The following is a 20,479-nucleotide window of genomic DNA, read 5'->3' on the forward strand; positions in this document are numbered from 1 at the left end:
ATTCACTATTTTAACCACACAAGTCAGTGGCATTAAGTACAGTCACAATGCTGTACATCAACCATCAACCATCACCACCATCAACCATCACTACCATCCATTTCTAGAACTTTTTCATCATCCCAAACAGAAATTCTATAACCCTATTCCCCTCTTCCCCTCAGCCCCTGATAACCTCTATTCTACTTTCTATCTCTATGAGTCTGCCTATCCTAGGTACCTCATATAAGTAGATTCATACAACATTGTTCTTTTGTGTCTGGCTTATTCCACTGAGCATAATGATTTCAAGGTTCATCCATGTTGGAGCAGGTATCAGAATGTCATTTTTTTTTTTTAAGATTTCATTTATTTATTTGACAGAGCAAGAGACAGTGAGAGCACACAAGCAGGGGGAGAGGGAGAAACAGGCTCTCCACCAAGCATGAAGCCTGATGCAGGGCTCGATCCCAAGATCCTGGGATCATGACCCGAGCCAAAGGCAGACACTTAACTGACTGAGCCACCCAGGCGCCCCTAGAATTTCATTCCTTTTAAAAACTGAATACTATTCCATGGTATATAGGTACATTTTGTTTATCATGCATCTATTGATGAGTATTTGGATAGTTTCATTTTACTGGCTATTATGAGAAATGTTGCTGTGAACATCGGTATATAGATGTCTGTTTGAGTCCCTGCTTTTAAGTCTTTGGGGTATATACCCAAAAGTAGAACCGTTGGATCATAAGGTAATTCTATGTGTAACTTTTCTGAGGAACTACTAAATTTGTCCACAGCAGCTGTACTATTTCACCTTTCTACCAGCAATGAACAAGGGTTTCTCTAAATTCTCACCAACACTTGTTTTCTGTTTTTTTTTTTTAAGATTTTATTTATTTATTTGACAAAGACAGACAGCCAGCGAGAGAGGGAACACAAGCAGGGGGAGTTGGAGAGGAAGAAACAGGCTCCCAGCCGAGGAGCCTGATGTGGGGCTCGATCCCAGACCTCCGGGATCACGCCTCGAGCCAAAGGCAGACGCTTAACGACTGAGCCACACAGGCGCCCCTTCTGTTTTTTTTAAATAGGCACCCTAAAAAATAAATAAATAAAATAAAATAAAATAAAATAAAATAAAAATAATATATATAATAGCCACCCTAATGGGTGTGTAGTATCTCACTGTGGTTTTGATTTGCATTTCCCTAATGACTAGGATGTTGAGTATAGATTTCTTTTTATTGACATGTAATTGACATACCGTAAAAGTCACCTTTTTAAAGGGTACAACTGAGGATTTTTTTTAAAAGTATATTCACAAAGTGGTGCAACTATCACCACTATCTGTATCTGGAACATTTTCATCAAAAAGAAAGAAGACTGAACTGTATACTTTAAAACGGGATGGTAAATTTTATGTTATGTATATTTTACTGAAAGAAAGAAAGAAAGAAAGAAAGAAAGAAAGAAAGAAAGAAAGAAAGAGAAAGAAAAGGAAAGAAAGAAAAGGAAAGAAGAAAGAAAGAAAGAAAGAAAGAAAGAAAGAAAGAAAGAAAGAAAGAAAGAAAGAAAGAAGGAATGAAGAAATCCACACCGATTAGCACTCACTCTCCTCCCTATAGGTCCTGACAACCACTAGTTTCCTTCGTGTCTCTTTGTGTTTACTTCATGTCTCCCCGCCAAGCAGGGAGCCCAATGCGGGACTTGATCCCAGGACCCCAGGATCAGGACCTGAGCCAAAGGCAGATGCTTAACTGACTGAGCCACCCAGGCGTCTAGTGCCCCACTCTTTTTTAAGGCTAAATCATATTCCATCATATGGATATGCACACTTGTTTATCCAGTCATCGGTTCATGGACATTTGGGTTGTTTCTCCTTTTTAGCTCTTAGGAGCTAAATAATGGCACTATGAACATTCACGCACAACTTTTTCTGTGGACACATGTTTTCAGTTCTCTTGGGTGTTCTCAGCTCACCTAGGCGTGGAATTGCTGGATCATATGGTAGCTTTTTTTAAAGAAGCCTTTGAGGAACTGCCAGACTCCTTGCCAAAGTGGTTGCACAATTTTACATTCCCACAAGCAGTACACAAGTGGTCCAATTTCTCTACATCCTTCATTGTTATTTTTTAGAGAAACCTTTAACTGAAGCATAAATCATATAGAAAAATTGCACGCATTTTAAGCGTACGGCCTGATGAATTTGCACAAAACGAATGAACCCAGCATCTGACCCAGATTAGGATCTAGAATATGACCAGCATCCTAGGTGCCTATCTTGTGTCTTTCCCCATCACCACCCCCAAAGGTAACCCCTGCCTCCCTTTGCCTCTTCAGGACAGTTCTGCTGTTTCAGAACTTTACCATACGATAAGTATTTGTTTGTATCTGACTTCCTTCATTCAATATTATGTTTGTGTGGTAGAATATAAGTTCTATCCTTTCCACTGAATGCTATATGAATAGTGGCACAACTATACCTTTATTTACTTATCTATTATGGTATTAATAGACACTGTTGTTTCCAGTTTGGAGGTTCTATAAATGAAGCTGCTATGGGACATTCTTTTATATGTCTTTTGATCTCTCTCTCTCTCTATATATATATGTACTACACACATATTTCTATCGCATGAAATGAGGGGGTCATATTGACAAAAAGTTTTCCAAACCAATTTACACTTTTTTTTTTTAAAGATTTTATTTGTTTATGTATTTGAGATAGAAAGACAGAGAGAGAGAGAACGCGAGCAGGGGGCAGAGGCAGAGGGAGAAGCAAGCTCCCCGCTGAGCAGGGAGCATAATGTGGGGCTTGATCCGAGGACCGTGGGATCATGACCTGAGCCGAAGGCAGATGCTTAACAAACTGAGCCACCCAGGTGCCCCAGTTTACACTTTCATCAACAAGATGCCAGACTCTAGTTGCTCCACATCCATACTGGGTTGAATAGTATGTCCCCCAATTTCATGTCTATCTGGAACCTGTGGATATGACCTTATTTGGAAACAGCATCTTTCCAGATATAATCGAGTTGAGGTCATACTAGATTACAGTTGGCCCCAAATCCAATATGGCTGGTGCACTCATATAAAAAGGCTAAATGTGGACCCAGAAACACACCAAAGGAACACCACCATATGACATATAGAGGCAGACAGCCGAGCAACACGTCTACATATGAAGGACATATTTACAAGTCAAAGAATGCCCGGGATAGCTCACAGTCACCAGAAGCTAGGGAAGAGCCACTGAACAAATGCTCCCTCAGAGCCACCAGAAGGAACCAACCTTGCCAACACCTTGATTTAGTTTTCCAACCTGCAGAACTGTGAGAGAATACATTTCTGTTGTTTTAAGTCACCCAGATTGTGGCCATTTATCACAGCAGCTCTAGGATATGAATACAACATCCTGGCCCATACTTGGAATTGTTAGCCTGTTTCACTTTAGCCATCCTGGTGGGTGGGAAATGGCCTCTCCTTGTGGTTTTCATTGATTAAATTTCCTGCATGGCCAAAGAAGTTGAGCGCCATTACATATGTTTACTGGCCATTTGGGTAACCTCTGTTGTGAGGTTTTTCTATGTTTTCTTACAAAAGCTTTATTGTTTCGTTTCGGTCTATAATCCACCTGGATTTGATTTTTGTGCATGGTACAGGCTGTAGATGAGGCTGTATTCTTTTTTATGGCTGCTTTACAAATTACCAAGCTTAGCAGCTTAAAACAACACTCATGTATTAACTCACGGTTCTGTAGGTCAGGCGTGAGCTTAGCCGAGTTTCTCTTCTGAAGATATCACAAAGCTGAAATCAAGGCACCAGCCGGCTCCAATCTGGAAGCTCCGGGAAGGACTCAGCTTCTAAGCTTATTATTCAGGTTATTAGCAGGATTCCGTTCCCTGTGGTCTAGGACCTAGGTCCCTGCCGTCTTGCTGGTTGTCGGCCAGGGGCTGTCTGCTCCTAGAGCCCACTGGCATTCCTTCTCGTGGGATCCTCTCTCCGACTTCAAACTAGCATTAGCACTGAGTCTTTCTCGTGCTTCGAACCCTCCACTTTTAAAGGGCTAATATTTAAAGGACTAGATCAGGCTTCCTCGGATAATCTTGTCTGTAGGTCAACCGTACGTATATAACATAACGACTGTGGGAGTGATTTGTCATCATATTCACAGGTTCCGGGATTAGAGAGATAGATCTTTGTAGGGCTATTTTAGTAATTCTGCCTACCAAAGGGGTCACGATGAACTTTTCTCCCAGATGGATATCTAGTTGACACAGCCCCCTTCCCCCGCTGCAAAGCAGTGCTACCTTTGTCATAATTCAGAGACTGTATCTATGTGCATCTGTTCCTGGGCTCTCCTGTCCCGTTGCTCTGCCCTTCTTCGTGCCAATTTTATGCTGCCTTGATTTATTTTTGCTTTATAATTAGGTTTGACAGCTGGTCATGTAAATCATCTCACATTGTTCCTCTTCAAGACCGTCTTGCTTAATTGGCTCTTTGCTTTTCTTTATAAATTTAAGAAGCAGTTTATTAAATTCCATATTTAAAAAAAAAAAAACAGCTGGGGGGACGCCTTGGTGGCTCAGTCAGTTAAGCATCTGCCTTCAGCCCAGGTCATGATCCCAGGGTCCTGGGATCGAGTCCTGCATTGGGCTCCCTGCTCAGTGGGGAGACTTCCTCTCTCTTTCCCTCTGCCCATCCTCCCAACTCGTGATCTCTGTCTCTCAAATAAATGAATAAAATCTCTTTTAAAAAAAAAACCTGCTTGGGATTTTAAATGGTGCACATTGAACTATGTATCATTTTAGGGAAATCTGACATCCCTGTGATAAGAAAGTCTTCCAACTCACAAATACTGCCTATATCTCCATTACTTTAGGTCTTTCAAAATCTCTCTAATACTTCATAGTTTTCTGTCCAGAAGCCTTCCATATTGTTCTTTAGATTTATCCTTAGGTATTCTGTATTTGTTGATACAACAGTAAATAGTATCATTAAATTTTTTTAAATTTTCCATCTTTCGTTGCTGTCATATAAGAATATAACTGATTTTTGTTTACTTATCTTGTATTTAGCAATCTTGCCAAACTCACTTATTAATTCCCAAAAATTATCCATAGATTCCTTTGGACTTTCTATGAACACAATCCTGTCATCTGCAAACAATGGTAGTTTTCTTTTTTCTTTTTCAATTCTTGTCCATCTTTTTCTCTTATATTTATGATTTCTTACTTTTATGTCACAACTGGGTTTCTTCAGGGAAAATAAAAATCTTTAAAAACCCCAGTCTCTTTCATCCTGCGAACTGCCTCTGATGTCACCCACAGTGGCCCCAGCACCTCCAACTGTGGTTCTCTGTTGACTCACAGCAAAGCATCTGGTGCCTCCTACAGGGGCAACCATGGTCCACATTGCTGTGGAGAGAGGCTGGCCATGCTCCAGGGACACTGAGACCTAGAGAGCAGCTCTGAAGAGCAGCCATGGTCTACTGGGGTCCACGTGTTCCTGTTCCCTAAGGGGCTCAGAAGATCTCAGAGAGATGTACAGGAGAGAGTCTGCTGCGATTACACCACACCCTTCTGGGCATCGGCAGAGCAGCTTGGGGCGTTTGGGATGCCCGGCTAGCTCTACTGCCTGCTGTTCCTGTTCACGTAGCAACCGTGAAAATTAACCTGACCCACCTAGCTCTGCAAAGTGACTCCACGGGGGTGGTCATTATGGGTAGCTGAGCAAATCAAGGTGTTTGGAGGAGTAGCTGTGGTTAAGGGATGTAAGTGACTCATGGTAAAGCTGTTCATCCCATGACAGCCACCATGTAAATGTCACTTGCAGTGAGGTAAGATGAAGGAAACAGGCTGTGCACTACGACGGGGGCAGGAGGAGGAGGAAATCACAGGACTTCCGATAGCCCTTTGTAAAGCATTATGGGTTCTGGTACCATCATCACAACCCTTTATGCCACAATACGACCTGGCATGAACCAAAAGGTTTTCTAGGATTTTCATTTTCTCCAACCAGCTGGGTTTCCTCTTGGCTTGTGTGCCTGAGTTCATAAAATCAAGAACACGGTGTTTGTCCTCTGGCTACCGCTCTGAGCTGGTGACAGGCATGGGCAGGCTTTAGGATCACATGCATCTATACTGTCATTTTTTTAAAAGATTTTATTTATTTGTGAGAGACAGCGAGAGTGCACAGAGGGAGAGTGAGAGGGAGAAGCAGACTTCCCGTCGAGCAGGGAGCCCGATGCAGTGCGGCGCTGGATCCTAGGACCCTGAGATCATGACCTGAAATGCTTAACCCACTGAGCCACCCAGGCGCCCCTATACTGTCATTTAAATAAGGGACTGAATGCTCTGCTCTGCAGGACCTCTTAGGGTTTTAGTGCTATTATTTGTTAATAAAAGTGAATTATTTGCTATGTGGCATTATTCAGAATAGGCAAAAAGTGGAAACAATACAAATGTCCTTTTAAACACATAGTATGTCATATAACCACACAATGGGCTAGAATTCAGCCATTATAATGAAATACTGACACATGCTACAACATGGATGTACCTTGAAGACATGTTAAGTCAAAGAAATCAGACATTAAATGCCACAAATTATATGATCTCATTTATATGAAATGGCCAAAATAGGAAAATCCAAAGTTTTAAGTTGCCAGGGGATGAAGGGACAGGGAAACTGTGAGTGACTGCAAACAGGTACGGGGGTTCCTTTTGGGAAGATGGAAATGTTCTGGAATTAGATAGTGGTAATGGTTACACAACACTGTGTGTGTGTGTGTGTGTGTGTGTGTGTGTGTGTGTGTATTTTTTTTAGTTTTTATTTAAAAATTTTTTAAGTAATCTCTATATCCAACTTCGGGGTCAAACTCATGATCCTGAGATCGAGAGTCACAAGTTCTTCTGACTGAGCCGGCCAGGTGCTTCAATGCCATGAATATATTAAAACTACTGAATTATACACTTTAAAATGGTGAATTTTATGTTATGTGAATTTTAACTCAATAAGAAGGTAAATTATTTGCTATGAGGTTATTTTTCTTTTCAAAGCTCAAATGTCAAAATTATTCTGGCATTCTTGACTCTGAAAGCCTTCTCCCTGACAGCCCAAGGAAGCTGGGGATGGAGGGACTGCACAGCATGGAGGCTGGTTTCCTCATGTGGTGGGTTGAACCAGCCTTTATATAATCACACCTCTGTCTGCAGCCATATCCATGGTGACGGCCCCATCACTGAACTGTATTCTCTGCCTTGACTGGAGTTAAGAAAGATGGCATTTGTGAGTGGAGGGCTGTGGTGCCTGCAGAGCCACAAGGGGCTCCCGAGTCTGGGCTCTCTGTGGCACGGGCCACACGGGGGGGGCCTTGGCCCCCAAGCTCTCCGGCTGCTGGTGCTGCAGGGCAATCGCACTAAAGCAGCCAGAGTCTCAGCTTCCCCGAAGCAGAGGTGGGTCCCGAGTAACCCTGTGAAAGGGTCACCACCACCACCCCCCCTCCAAGAGGGAGCGGGAGAGTGCAGGATGAAAAGCTCCCTTCTGTTCAATTAGCTTCTTTTCAAGGATCAGAGCCCAGCGGGCAGGCGGAAAATTCCACACTCTAATGAAACAAAAGGGAGCCAGAAAGGAGAGCAGATAAAGGGCACGAGTGCAATCTCTCTGCGTTCTTTCCTCTGTGCATAGAAAGCGATTCTAACTGCCGGAGTCCTGGTTAAATCTCAATGCGCTTCCCTTCTCCGTGTGGCACAGAGAGGAACCAGGGCTATTTTGGGATTGCCTTCGCCAGGGGACACACACTGTGGGGCACGAAGGGTGATTTTATTTGGTAAATGGACCATGGCATGAAAAGTCAGTGAAGCACATCATGAGAAAGCTAATCTCCTTTCAACTGTTAATCTGATTTCACCCATGAGGAAGGCTCTGTTCGGGGCTGCTACATCTTTCACACCTCTCCGGACTTCGTAACGAAGAGCAAGGAGACACAGTCTTTGGTAGGCTGGAGTTGAAGAACACCGTTGAACGGCACTGTGCTCAGTTTTACTTTTTAATATTAATTTATATATTTATGGCAAGCACGGCAAACAAATTTTCTGCTTACAGTAGTAATATTTATATCACTCTTAAATCGATTTAAGGTAAAGAGAGTGACTTACTCTAAAGAAAATACAAAAGGAAAGTAGAGCTGTTCTACAGATACGGCAAGACTCGCAAAGATGGTCTAAGACTGATAACAATTCTGGAAACTTCTTTTTCTTTCTGTCCCTTTACTAATGAACACGTTTAGAACAATCCTAAAACCCATTCTGTCCTACCCATGCCATCTCCTCCCTGGTCTTTCCACCTCATTTTTCAGTGCACATCACTGCACCTGTCAGGACATGGCTGGGTCAGAATCCAACGACCAAGAAAATACCAAAGGAGCTCCCATAACCATGCACGATCCTTGTCTGAAGATAGAATCAGTGACTCTGGGAGTGAGGGTGGCCTCCCAGGCAAAGATGCTATCAGAAACCAGAAAGAATTTACCCAGTGACGAGTTACCACCAATTCTTCAAGAACACTCCCCAGACTCAAGACAGGATGTCTTTCAACTTTCCTGTATGTTTGAAAAATTTCATGATAAAGTGTTGAAAAACCGCCACCAAAAGGATAAGCAAAGAAGAAGACACTGTTATTATGATACTCTCGAATACTTGAATTATAAAATTAACTTACCAGTAATAGATTTTTATCAGCGCTGAAGGCCATAGGAGAAACGAGGCTACAAATGCCAGGATTGGGATGGCCAGCGTCCCGCCCGCAATGACGAACATGTTAACCACGTCAAGATCCATCCTGCTCTTTAAGATTGGCTGACACCTGCAGGGCCGAAGAGAGTAAATATTGAAACTCTGTCTCAAGACAAAAGATGAAGAAGCAGAGTGGAAGACAGAAGGACCCAGAATGAGAGTAAAGGTCAGGAGAGAACAAAAGCTGACAAGCGCTTAAAAAATCTAAATCGGCATAAAAACTAAATATAACAAAGAATCCCTGAGAGGATCCCGGATTTTTTTTAAGCTATAAAGGACATCGGTAAAGCCAATGAGGAAGTCTGAGTAAGGACCAGATATGAGATAATATTACTGTATCAGTGACACAATTCTTAAGCGGGGGGGATGAAATTGTGGTTATGTTTATACGTAAGAGGGTATCTTTGCTCCTAGGAGATGTCTGCTGAAGTATTAAGTGGCGAGAAGAGTGATATCTGCTACTCAGTGTTTGTTTCTGCTGCTCACTTTTAAAAATTAAGGGGAAAAAAATGTGGCGGCCCAAGGAGGGGAGAAGAGAGAACATTATAACAAATATGATAAATGTTAACCACTGGTGAATTCAGGTGAAGGTGACAAGGTAGTGTTCTTTCAACTTTTCTGTGAAGTTTGCAATTTTTAAAAATTAAAAGTTAGGACAGGGGTGCCTGGGTGGCTCAGTTCGTTGGGCATCTGACTCTTGATTTCAGCTAGGTCATGATCTCAAGGTCATGAGATGGAGCCCTAGGGCTCCCCGCTCAGCAGCGTCTGCTTGAGATTCTCTCTATCCCTCTGCCCCTCCCGCAACTTGTCCTCTGAATAAACAAACAAAGAAACAAACAAAATCTTTTAAAAAAAGTTAAAGAGGACAGAGAACCTAAAAGAAATGGAAACGTCATGTGCACATGAATGCTACCATCAATCGAAAGGATGTGTAACGTCATTAGGTCCATCTAAGGTGGGGAACTAGTAGCTGGGTGTCAGGAATAGAAGGAAGACTTGTGTTTCACTGTCCACCTCTTAAAGCTTTTGGTTATTTATCACTTACACATGTATAGCCTGTTCAAAAATAAGTACGATACAATAAAAAGTCAGGAGGGAACAAATCCCAACAGTGGAGTTTTCAGCACACTTCCTGAGGTCTTCCTGCAGACTTGCTGGGCACATCTCAAGGCTGGAACACGAGTACCAGGAGGACAGGGACTACTACGTGTCTCCAGCACCTAGACGAGGGCCTGACACATTTCTAGCTGCTCTAGAAACCACAGCTGAATCAGGAGCCCTCACTCTGTCCTGTTTTAGGAGTTCACAACACGGCTCATCTTCTCATGAAATAAGAAATAGTGCAAGTCCCACCATCCTCTCTGATCAAGAAAATAACTCCTGCAAGGACCCATGCGCCAGGGGTGGCCCTTGCAACCTAAGGATTCCCGGCTGCCTAAGAACAAACCAACATTTCACCAAACAAAACAGAGACTTCTACAAGAAAAAGCATTAATATCCCGGAAATCCCACCCTTCCTTATATTTCTTGAGAAATGAAGTGATATCTCTCACATACGTCTGTAAACCGATACATATTTCAATTTTACAATAAATTCGTAATGGTATGACCTCACTAACGTCACTGAACACAGGGCCAGATGATAAATATTTTTGCATTGGGAGCCCCATAGGGTCTGTCACAACTACTTGATCTGTCATTGTCCTGAGAAAGCAGTCACACCCAGCATGTAATAAATGGGAGGGACCATATTCCAATAAGATTTCATTAGAAATAGGCTGCAGGCTGAATTTGGCCAGCGGGCTGAAAGTGATCAACGCCTGGTATGGCACACCAAGTCCTGTCCAACAGGCAAGGTGGGTGTTTTATGCCGTTTTACAGGCTGAGAAAACTAAGGCACACAGAGGTTAAGTAGCTCGTCCAAGGTTACTCAGTTGAAAAAGTCATGATTACAAAACAGGTTTCTGCTTGGACCCATTCCCTTTGCACCAAGCTCTGCTTTGTCTAAATTTTTTTTTTCAAATGGTCTTTTCCCAATCTTTGTAAGCTCTTTGCTGTTAAATACTCACACTGTTGTCACTCCTAATTTCTCCATGAAGATAGGACATCTCCATGGACAATTTTTTTAAATTTAAATTTTGTTAACATATAATGCAATACTGGTTTCTCCCATTTACATGATTTGTCCCCTACAAGGGGCTGGTGAACAAACCCCTCACAGTCTTGGGGGGTGGGGCAGGGGGAGACAGATGCACATATAGTGGGGTAGACAGCTCTTTTCAGTCCCGCACACACACTCCATCTGGGTACCGTGTTGAACCGGTGGGAAAGAACGCCTTCTCGGGGGCAGAAGCACTGTGTGTGCTGCTGATTCAACTGTCCTCTAAATTTCTGACACCATAAACATGTTCCAACACACTTAAGTCATCGGCCTATTTCACCTTCTAGAAAGCTCCTCGAGGGTAGGGCCAATTGTCTGTGTTCCTTCTCAGCGCCAAGAACAGCACAGGACACAAATATGGTGCAAGTGAATTAGTGAAAAAGCGAAGTTACAAAATGGGCTCAATCCTGTTGGTTTTAGAGATAACCAACAATTCCCGATGATGCTGTAAGAGGCCTGACTTTTTTCTTTCAGTAATAACAAAACTCCCTGGAGGAGTCACCTATTTATCTCCGGGTACAATTTACGATGCTAAAAGGCCTCAGTGTCAAGGGGTAAGCAAATTACTTTCGGAGTGAAGGAAATTTTACAAATCTGTTTGAACACTGTGGGTCACAAAAGAGTCAACAAGAATAGGAACTGTCCGCTTCAAGAGGACTTTGCCACATTACACCAAGTCCTTAAAACTGCTGTGGGTTACCCTGAATTCCGGTGTCTGAGCTGCAGGAAGTTAATTACATGATGCTCCTTTGGATGAGGAACTAGAACATTTTACGCCCAAGGCCATGACATCACAGACCCTGACACTAGAGATGGCAGCCCCAAGGTGAAGGTCTAATCATCAAAAGAGATGTCATGGCTTTGTCAACGCCTGCTACGGATGTCCCAGTCAGCTTGGGGCAAGGTTTTAGCCGGCCCCACCTCCCGTTTCATTGCAGAATGAAGTCTTCTGTAGAGCCTCACCGACTTAGCAAGGCTTGGACGTATGACCGAGAAGCCTGCACACCTTCCCTGACCAGGTCAAATGTAGACAGGCCCCGGGTGAAGAAACTTAATGCTTTCTGAGTTTTCCTTTGTTTTCTTTAAGATTTTATTTTTAAGGAATCTCTACATCCAACGTGGGGCTCCAACTCAGAACCCCGAGATCAAAGGGTGCATGCTCTACTGACTGAGCCAGCCAGGCGCCCCCTGAGTTTTCTGTATGCAAGGGAGTGGGTGACTATCCCTACCTCTGTAGCATCCTTCATTTTATTTTATTGTATTTATTTACTTAAAGATTTCTTTTTAAAGATTTTATTTCTTTATTTATTTGTCAGAGAGAGCAAGAGTGCACAAGCAGGGAGAGTGGTAGACAGAGGGAGAAGCAGGCTCCCTGTGGAGTGGGGAGTTTGACTCGGGACTCGATCCCAGGATCCCGGGGTCATGATCTGAGCCGAAAGCAGACGCTTAGCCGACTGAGCCACCCACGCGTCCTATCATCCTTCATTTTAAAAAGGAGTTGCTCCGGTTTTCCTTTAAAAAGGCAGCTTTCCTACCCCGCTGAGGTTTGTTTATACGATACTCTATGTACCTAAAGGAGAGGCTGGAGACGGAAACATGGAACCCTTGTGAACTTGGAACCACCAATGACTGACATTCAACTACAGGGTGGAAAGTGGAGTTGGCCGAAGGATGGGGCCAGTACAACTGATGCCTGCAAGATGATGTTAGGGAGCAGGAGAATACTAAATAATGCTCAGGGCTACACAGCAGTAACTGGGTAACAGAACACTGACATCCATACTGAGAAGTCAGCTTTCAGCTCTTTGTCAGTTCTGCCAAGGTCAATGGAACTCTCGGTATGGTGTTATCGGATACTTCTCTAAGTCTTCCCCTCTCGCAAGCAACAGCTCCTAGCTACTTAATAACATGGTTTCTTTGTGTTGATTTTTATGGTTTCTTCCTTCTTTCTTTTTTAAAGATCTAATTGTCTTTTTTAAGTCACTCATGAATGGGGCAGCATGCCATCTAGCAAGAAAAGAGATATTTTCAATTTATAGTAGGGATGCAAATTAATTTTTAAAATTAAGTTAAAAGGAGTCAATTTCAAGAAAAATGCGAAGTAGGCGGTATCTCAGTCTTATGAAAATCAGAATGGTGATACGTGAACGGCAGCCAGTGGGGCAGATCCATATGAGGGATGGGCCCCAACCGGGCTGAAGGTGGGACATTCCAGCTGGTTCTCTCATACCAGGCTCTTCCACACGCCAGCTGCGAGGGCTTGGTTTCCTCAACTATTAAATAAGAGCGTTCATCCAAATCACCTCTTCAGTCTTTTCCTACTCTGAAGACTTAAAGCGTTTCTGAAATTACCCTACACAATTAAAGAGGAAGATCTGGTTTGCCCCCCTCAAGAATCTTATTCCTTGTTGCGTGTTCCCAGAACCTAAAACAGTACCAGGCAAGTATCTGTGGCTCGACAATGCCTATTGCCTGAATCACTGAAAGAGACTGAAAAAGAGGGGGAAATGCACTCGTTTTACATATCTGCTGAGTAAAAGCAAGGCATCCCAGGGTTAACGACAATGATCTCTGTGGCCTCGTGGCACAGTGTGAAGAGAAGCTACTTTAGGAAGAAGAGAGCTGGCTGTTAGGACACCAGGGAGGGTAACACACTCTCACATCCCAGACTGGAGCCTGCCACCCGGGAGGCCTCCTCCCGTTAGCATCCAAGCTGTGCATCTGGGGCCGTTATCTCCAAATACAGGGGTGAAGACTAATGGATAGAGGATAGACCAGTGGCTCCACATACACATTGCATCTCAAAGTCCCTAGTCTGAGGTGAGAAGTAAGGCATAATGCGTCACGATGTCCATGTTCTCACTGATTTTGCAAACTGGGAATCCTGAGATCCAATATCCTCATCCTAGGATGTAATGCAAAAGTCTAAGAAAAAATAGAATGTGAAACATTTTCAAAGAATCTTGCCTTTCCCTAAATAATCTTACCCATACGCCATCATATCTGACAGACTGAAGTCCTAGTCTCTTCAAGATATTATTGTAACAACAAGAGCAACGGTAACCAGGACCACCACCACCACCTCCACAGCCAAGGATGTGAGAGCCACACCCTCCATCTATGAGTAACTACTGGATGCCACACCCCAGACAGCCAGTTCATCCACATCCTCTCATCTTATCCCTCACAATATTATGAGGTAGGAAGCATTTCTCCCATTTTCAAGATGGAGAAACTAAGGCTTAAAGAAGTTAAAAAATGCCCCACGAGGTCATGTGGCTGGCAAGGAGGATGGTCTGCATTTCAAAGCAATCCTGCAGGTGTCCCTGGTTCATGCCACACTGGCCTTCTCTCGGGGCTCGCTGGCTACAGATGTTCACTGGGCATCACTTACACACAAGGCATGGAGGTCAGCGTCCCCACTGGCATTGTGTGTGCTTCTCTAGAACTGTTGTTTTTTTCTAATAGACTTTATTTATTTGAGAGAGAGCGAGCGAGTGTGAGAATGAGTTGGGGGAGGCAGAGGGAGAAGCAAACACCCTGCTGAGCATAGAGACTGACGCGGGGCTCGATCCCAGGACCCTGGATCACAACCTGAGCCAAAGACAGACTCTTAACCGACTCAGCCACCCAGGCGCCCCTCTAGAACTGTTTTAAGAGCAAGTAACATGCTAACTTTCCAGGTTACCAGTTAGCTTATTACCCAATTTCTGCTGTTTTCTTTTAAATACTGCCCAGTGCCGCTTATAATGTTTTCCCTTAATACAGCAATATGAAAATTCTTCCTACAATGTTTTCCACAAGGAATATGCTAAATTCCTAAAATCTGAGTATAATATCCAAGCCCTTTAATACTGTTGCATCTACCCAACACTGCTTTTTGAAACTAGGTGCTTGTCAAGATAAACCAATCTCTCAAAACTGTCACTAATGATGAACAGCTAGAAAAAAAAAAAAGATGGTAAGATTCTCTTATGTGGAAGCCCCAGGACTTGATGAGACAATAATTCAAGAAATGGGAAGTTCTTTTTTTTTTTTTAGCAATCTCTACACTCAACATGGGACTCGAACTCACGACCCTGAGATCAAGAGTCACATGTTCTTCTGATTGAGCCAGGCACGCATCCCAAGAAACGGGCAGTTCTAACTTCTTGTCATATATATCATCTCCGTCATGGAGGAAAATCACATCGAAACTTCCAAATAAGCAGTTAAGCTTGCCCAGTCACCACTGAAAGCATGGCATGGCCCCCAGGATTACTGCCACAAGGTGCCCAACTCTATGCCCTCCTCATCTTATTGTCCCCCTTCTCAGTCCAGCTGAGCCCATTCCTCCTCTGTGCTTTGCAGCGCTGACAGCCCTACTGTTGATTAATTATCTTTTTTTAAAGTAGGCTCCATGCCTAGTGTGGGGCTTGAACTATGACCCTGAGATCAAGAGTTACACGCTCTACCGATGGAGCCAGCCCGGTGTCACTGACAGCCCTGCTGTTGAAACGAGCACACCTGGCCTGGACCCTGAGATGCTAGCCTCTCTCTGCCCCTCAATATTCCCATTATGCCCTCCTCTCTCTCCTGATTTTCTCATCATGCTCTTTTCTCTCTCTCCTGATTTTCCCATCATGCTCTCCTCATTCTGTCTCCTGATACTCCCCTAATGCTCCCCCCCCCCCCACCGCCGTCTTCCTTGGAGAGCTCTCCATCCCTACATCTTCCACCATTCCCTCCTTCAGGAAATTCAAAACTCAACATGCCTGGCCAGAACCCCCTTCCAGACTTTTCTAAAAGCCCGCCTGAGCACCTGCATGACTCAACAGGCCTACCATGTCCCAGACGCATCTCTCCCCCTTCTCCTGACCCATTCATTTCTCCCCATCCATCTAGCCTCCCAGACTCTGATACATCTTTCACGCTTCCCACTCCTGTTACGCAGAGGTGGAGAGGGGCCGGCACTGGAGCCAGCTTGGGTGAGTCTAGACAAACTAGGCCGCTCAATACACGACTATTTAAATTTCATTAAATAAAATTCAGAGTTCAGTTCTGTGACACCTGTCACATTTTAAGTGCGTGGCAGAGCCACACATGAAGAGGAGCTTCTGTATTAGACAGCACGGCTTTAGGGGGTTTATACCCCTGAAAGCCTCTTGCCACCAATTCCTGAGGCTGATCTGGTTCAATGTATCCTAGGAATGTTGGGAAGGAAGACAAATTCCCAGCAGGTGTGAGTCAGACCCCAGCTCCCTCAGCCACCACCCTGGGTCCGAGTCCTCATTTCTTCTTGCTCCCATCTGTCCCATCCCTAACACTAGTTGCCAGGAGAAACTTCACAACTCCTACCATACATTAGGCTGCCCTGGTCGAAGGTCAACTCGAACCACTCAATACGATCCCAACCCAACTTCCTGGACCAACGCCCCCATCTCTGCCTGCACCCCGAATGACCAACTCCCGTCCCCATGCCAGCCGGGCACAGCCTCACGCTTTGTTTTTACTCGGGCTGTTCCCTTCATGTGCAGCACTCCCGTGTCCTGGCTGCTAGATGAACTGCTCTCCACCTTCGGGGCTAAATCACATATCACACTCCCCAGGAAAGCATTCCGGTTTCTTCCCAGAGGCTCAGATCTTCCAGATTCCCCTCAAGCTCAGAGCCCTGCTCCTGGCACAGACTTTGAGAACTGTCCATAGGGGGCTTTTGGGTGTGTATCCGACCTTCAGGTGCCCAAACCCCTCCCAGCAGACCTACTGAACCAGAGAAATTGCCCACTACAAGTTGGCCTGGAGAGAGGTTTTGAGGAAGCTTACAGAGGAGCCCCAAGCTCATTAAGGGCTGCTTTTTTTTTTTTTTTTTTGGTAATCAACAGTGTTAAAAATCCATACTCACTCTTCAAAGAACACAGCCTTCTTTCCCAACTGCTACTGGCTCTGGCAGAAGCTGAAAATGAGATTCTGGAATCACAAGAAAGAAAATGACAAAGCATTAAATCATATTAGAGAATATGAATGAAGTGCTAACAGCCACAGAATTGCTGGCTTTGCTGGAGGCGGAGTGCTCTCCTCCTCGGCACCGGCAGAGTACAAATACCCTGCAGCTTTAGAGCCCACCTCTCGTTCAAGTCACGTCTCCCAATTAAGCAACCGGCACAAAGGGCAGGGCGTGTCAGATAATGAGCTAGGCCCGCCCGCAGGAGGTCAAAGAAGAGATCTGCAGCAAGAGTACAAAGCAGGGAGTGACCTGATGATTCCTGGGCTTGCAGAGGTTAGGGGGAGAAAGGCAACAAGGAGGGGAGGGGTTGTCAGGCACACTGAGGGGAAAGGGGACTCTGGGACCCACAAATGTAACTGAGACGCCCCAAAAAGAATCTTCACCTTCTCCATCCGGGATTAGGGTTTACCTAAAAGTTGTACTCAGAAAGGAATGAGAAGGGGCGCTTGGCTGGCTCAGTTGGTAGAGCATGCAACTCTTGATCTTGGGGTTGTGAGTTTGAGTCCCATGTTGGGTGTAGAGATGACTTAAAAATTTAAAAAAAGAAAATTTTTTTAAGAGAAAGGAATGAGAAGAAGGTGGCAACCAGTGGACAAATGAGGGCATGTTTCTCCCAGAGAGGCTAGTGAGAGGGACCCCAAAGCTCAAAACCAGGGCTGGACAGAAAGCCACTGGCAAAGGGACCACGGCAGGAGAATGAGGAGCCGGGCAAGGGAAAGTAAATCCACAAAAGCCCTGAACTATTTCAGAGGAATCAGTGAGGAACCATGGAACCATGGAGGTTCTAGAAGAAAACCTGAGAACTGTTTGAAAATACCTCCGCGGGGAAAGCCTGAGTCAGATATAAGACGCAGAGGCCATAACAAAAAGATTAATATGTTGACCGCATAAAATGTTTTCAAATGTCCACAGNNAAAGAGGAACCACCAACAAGATTAAGACTTGTCAATATAAATCAGAGGCAACAGACTAATTTCCTGAATGTATAAAAGCTTCCTACAAATCAATTAAAACAACAAAATCCAATAGAAAAATGGGCAAATGATCTGAGTAGCCAATTTACCAGAAAGGAAATGACTCTGGAACATATATAAAGACCCTCAATCTCATTTATAATAAGAGAAATGCAGATTAAATCTACAAGGTAATGGCAATCTTGATTTATCGTACTGGCAAGGAACACAAAGTTGACTAACTGTCGCTGAGGCTGAGGGGGACGCTCTTCCACACGCACCAACTTCTATTCCCATCAACAAGCTCTATGGATGGCAATCTGGTAAAAATCTGAGGCAATGTAAACCACACATTCCTCCGACCTGAGCATCTCACTTCTAAGAGTTTGTGTTTATACCGAACATGTGAGATCGTGCTTGTGCAAGTTACTTGTCACACTGGTATTTATCATGGCAAGAGGCTGGAATTAACTCATATGCCCACTTCTAAGGGGGCCTGTTAAGTGAATGACGGGATAACTTTATAAAGGAGTATTATGTATAACCATTAAATACAAATAAAATTAAATGTAAGCCATTAAAATAGTGACCTCCAAGGTTCATTGTTAACTCAAAAAAAAAAAAAAAAAACAAACCAAGGAACAGGGGCATCTGGATGGCTTAGTCAGTTGAGCGTCCCAACTCTTGATTTCGGCTCAGGTCATCATCTCAAGGTTGTGAGATCGAGATCCACTGCCGGCTCTGTGCGGGTGTGGGGACTGCTTAAGATTCTCTCTCTCCCTCTACCCCTCCCTGACTCTAAAACAAACAAACAAACAAACAAACAAAACCCCAGGAAGAGTAGAATGTGGACGGAATAATGCCTCTTGCATTAAAAGAGAGAGGAGAGAAAGAGGAGAGGGACGGAGAAAGAGAAAGAAATGTTATGTTTATATATGTGTGAAATGTTTCTGGATGGATACACAAGAAACTGGTTACCATGGCTGCCACTGGGAAGGGAAACGGGGACTAGAGACAGAGATGAGCAAGATTGTCACTGATACCCTTTTGTATCTTTTGAATTGCTACTATGTGCGTGTATAAGGTTTTCTTTATTTAATTACAAAATATAATATAAAGTCCTCAACTAGAATGGTCTATCTTCCATTGTCCAATACAGTAGCCGTTAGCCACATGTGACTGTTTAAATCGATCAAAATTAAATAAAATGTAAAATCCAGTTCCTTGGCAGCACTAGCCACATTTCACGTGCTCAAGAGCCACACGTAGCTAGTGGCTACCAGACTGGACAGTGGACAGAGAGACCATTTTCATCACCACCAAGAGTTCTACTGGCCAGTCCTGGAGCCTATGCTAGTTAAAATGGCCCATGAGAGTGAGCAACCAAATCTTAATTGTTTCACATGATAAGGGAAGATCTACAAATGTGAAGGCTGTTAGCCTGCAAATCCCTCTCCCTCTACACAAGCTAAAAGGCCAGGCTGCCTGCTAAGATAACAAAGACCAGAGAGGGATCCTGTCCTGTGTGACTATCCAAAGGTTAAGTCAGTTGGAAATTCAGTTCTCAAAGGTCAAAGCCCAGCACTCTAAGAGCGTAAGGATTTCCCTTTTGCAACCATACAGGTGCATAAACCAGACAGGCATATCTCCTTTGTGGCTCTGGGAGAGGTACTGATAAGATGATCACTTGGTCCCAATTGGTGCCAAAGTGCTAGCACCTGGTTCCCCCTGGGGGTTCCTGTTTAAGAACCAGCCAAGCCCACAGCCCTTCTCCTTGGCTTCTACCACCTGGGGGCAGCTCTGTGGGCAAGGAAACTCAGCCTAGTCAGGCTGGTCCTGTGGGCAGGGAATTAGAGAACCAGATAATCCTGCCACCTGCTTCTCGGGAGAAAGGACACAGTCAGAGGGGGTTAAAGCAGGCAGCTGAATCAGGGGCTCAGCTGGAAGGTAAGTGGCTTATGTATCTGGCAGCGTATCTTCCAAAAAATTGCACTGGCCAAGAAACAAGGCAATAAAATACCCAACATGTGACCTCACGTAGCCTAGCACCTTCAAAATATGAGCCTTGGGGGGTTCAAGATCTAGGCTGACGAGAGTCTGACCTAACTGCCTGCTTGAAATCATGTTTAAAACAAGAAACCCCCCCCAGAAATAAAAGCCAGTCTCCTGCTGGATAGAAGAAGAGCCAAAGTCACTTGACCTTTCACCTCCAAAGACCCCAACGTCTTCAGGCTCTCAGGGAGTCCAAACCAGCTTTGATTCCAGCACTCCACTGGCGGATTAGTGCGGATGCATGCACTGTCATCAGCCGAGGTCACCTCTCAAAGGTAAAGTGCTAGAAAGAGCATCACTTACGTGATTATTTTCCACATGACTGAACGGAATTAAAATAGCCCTTTATATGGGTACGCAATGGCACAGGGCCTAAAATAGAACCTCAGCAACCAAAACACAGTCTCCCATTGCTGAATCTGTGCTTCGCAATGAGAGGAAAAAGCAAGGAGATTAAAGAGGGTTTTGTCATTTCTAAAGGAGGTGAAGTTGGTCTGTAGCATTTTCTAACCACAGGAACAAAGTCGGCGTTAGACAGAAGGGAGCCCTGTTATTA

At 44.2% G+C, this 20,479-nt stretch overlaps 1 protein-coding gene across 4 annotated transcripts in view; it reads right to left on the reverse strand.

Moving 5' to 3' along the window:
- The window catches only part of ABHD6 (abhydrolase domain containing 6, acylglycerol lipase), a 59,167-nt gene that overhangs the window by 31,572 nt on the left and 7,116 nt on the right, over positions 1 to 20,479 (reverse strand). For all 4 annotated transcript variants that reach the window (XM_040628633.1, XM_040628631.1, XM_040628632.1 and 1 more), the window contains 2 exons: positions 16,817 to 16,881; positions 8,701 to 8,844 (listed from right to left, as the gene is read on the reverse strand). In XM_040628633.1, coding sequence (XP_040484567.1) covers positions 8,701 to 8,819 — 119 coding nt within the window. In that variant the 5' untranslated portion in view covers positions 8,820 to 8,844; positions 16,817 to 16,881. The remainder of the gene's footprint in view (positions 1 to 8,700; positions 8,845 to 16,816; positions 16,882 to 20,479) is intronic.

Source organism: Ursus maritimus, unplaced genomic scaffold, assembly GCF_017311325.1.
Source record: "Ursus maritimus isolate PB19 unplaced genomic scaffold, ASM1731132v1 scaffold_14, whole genome shotgun sequence".
NCBI classification, from domain to species: Eukaryota; Metazoa; Chordata; class Mammalia; order Carnivora; family Ursidae; genus Ursus; species Ursus maritimus.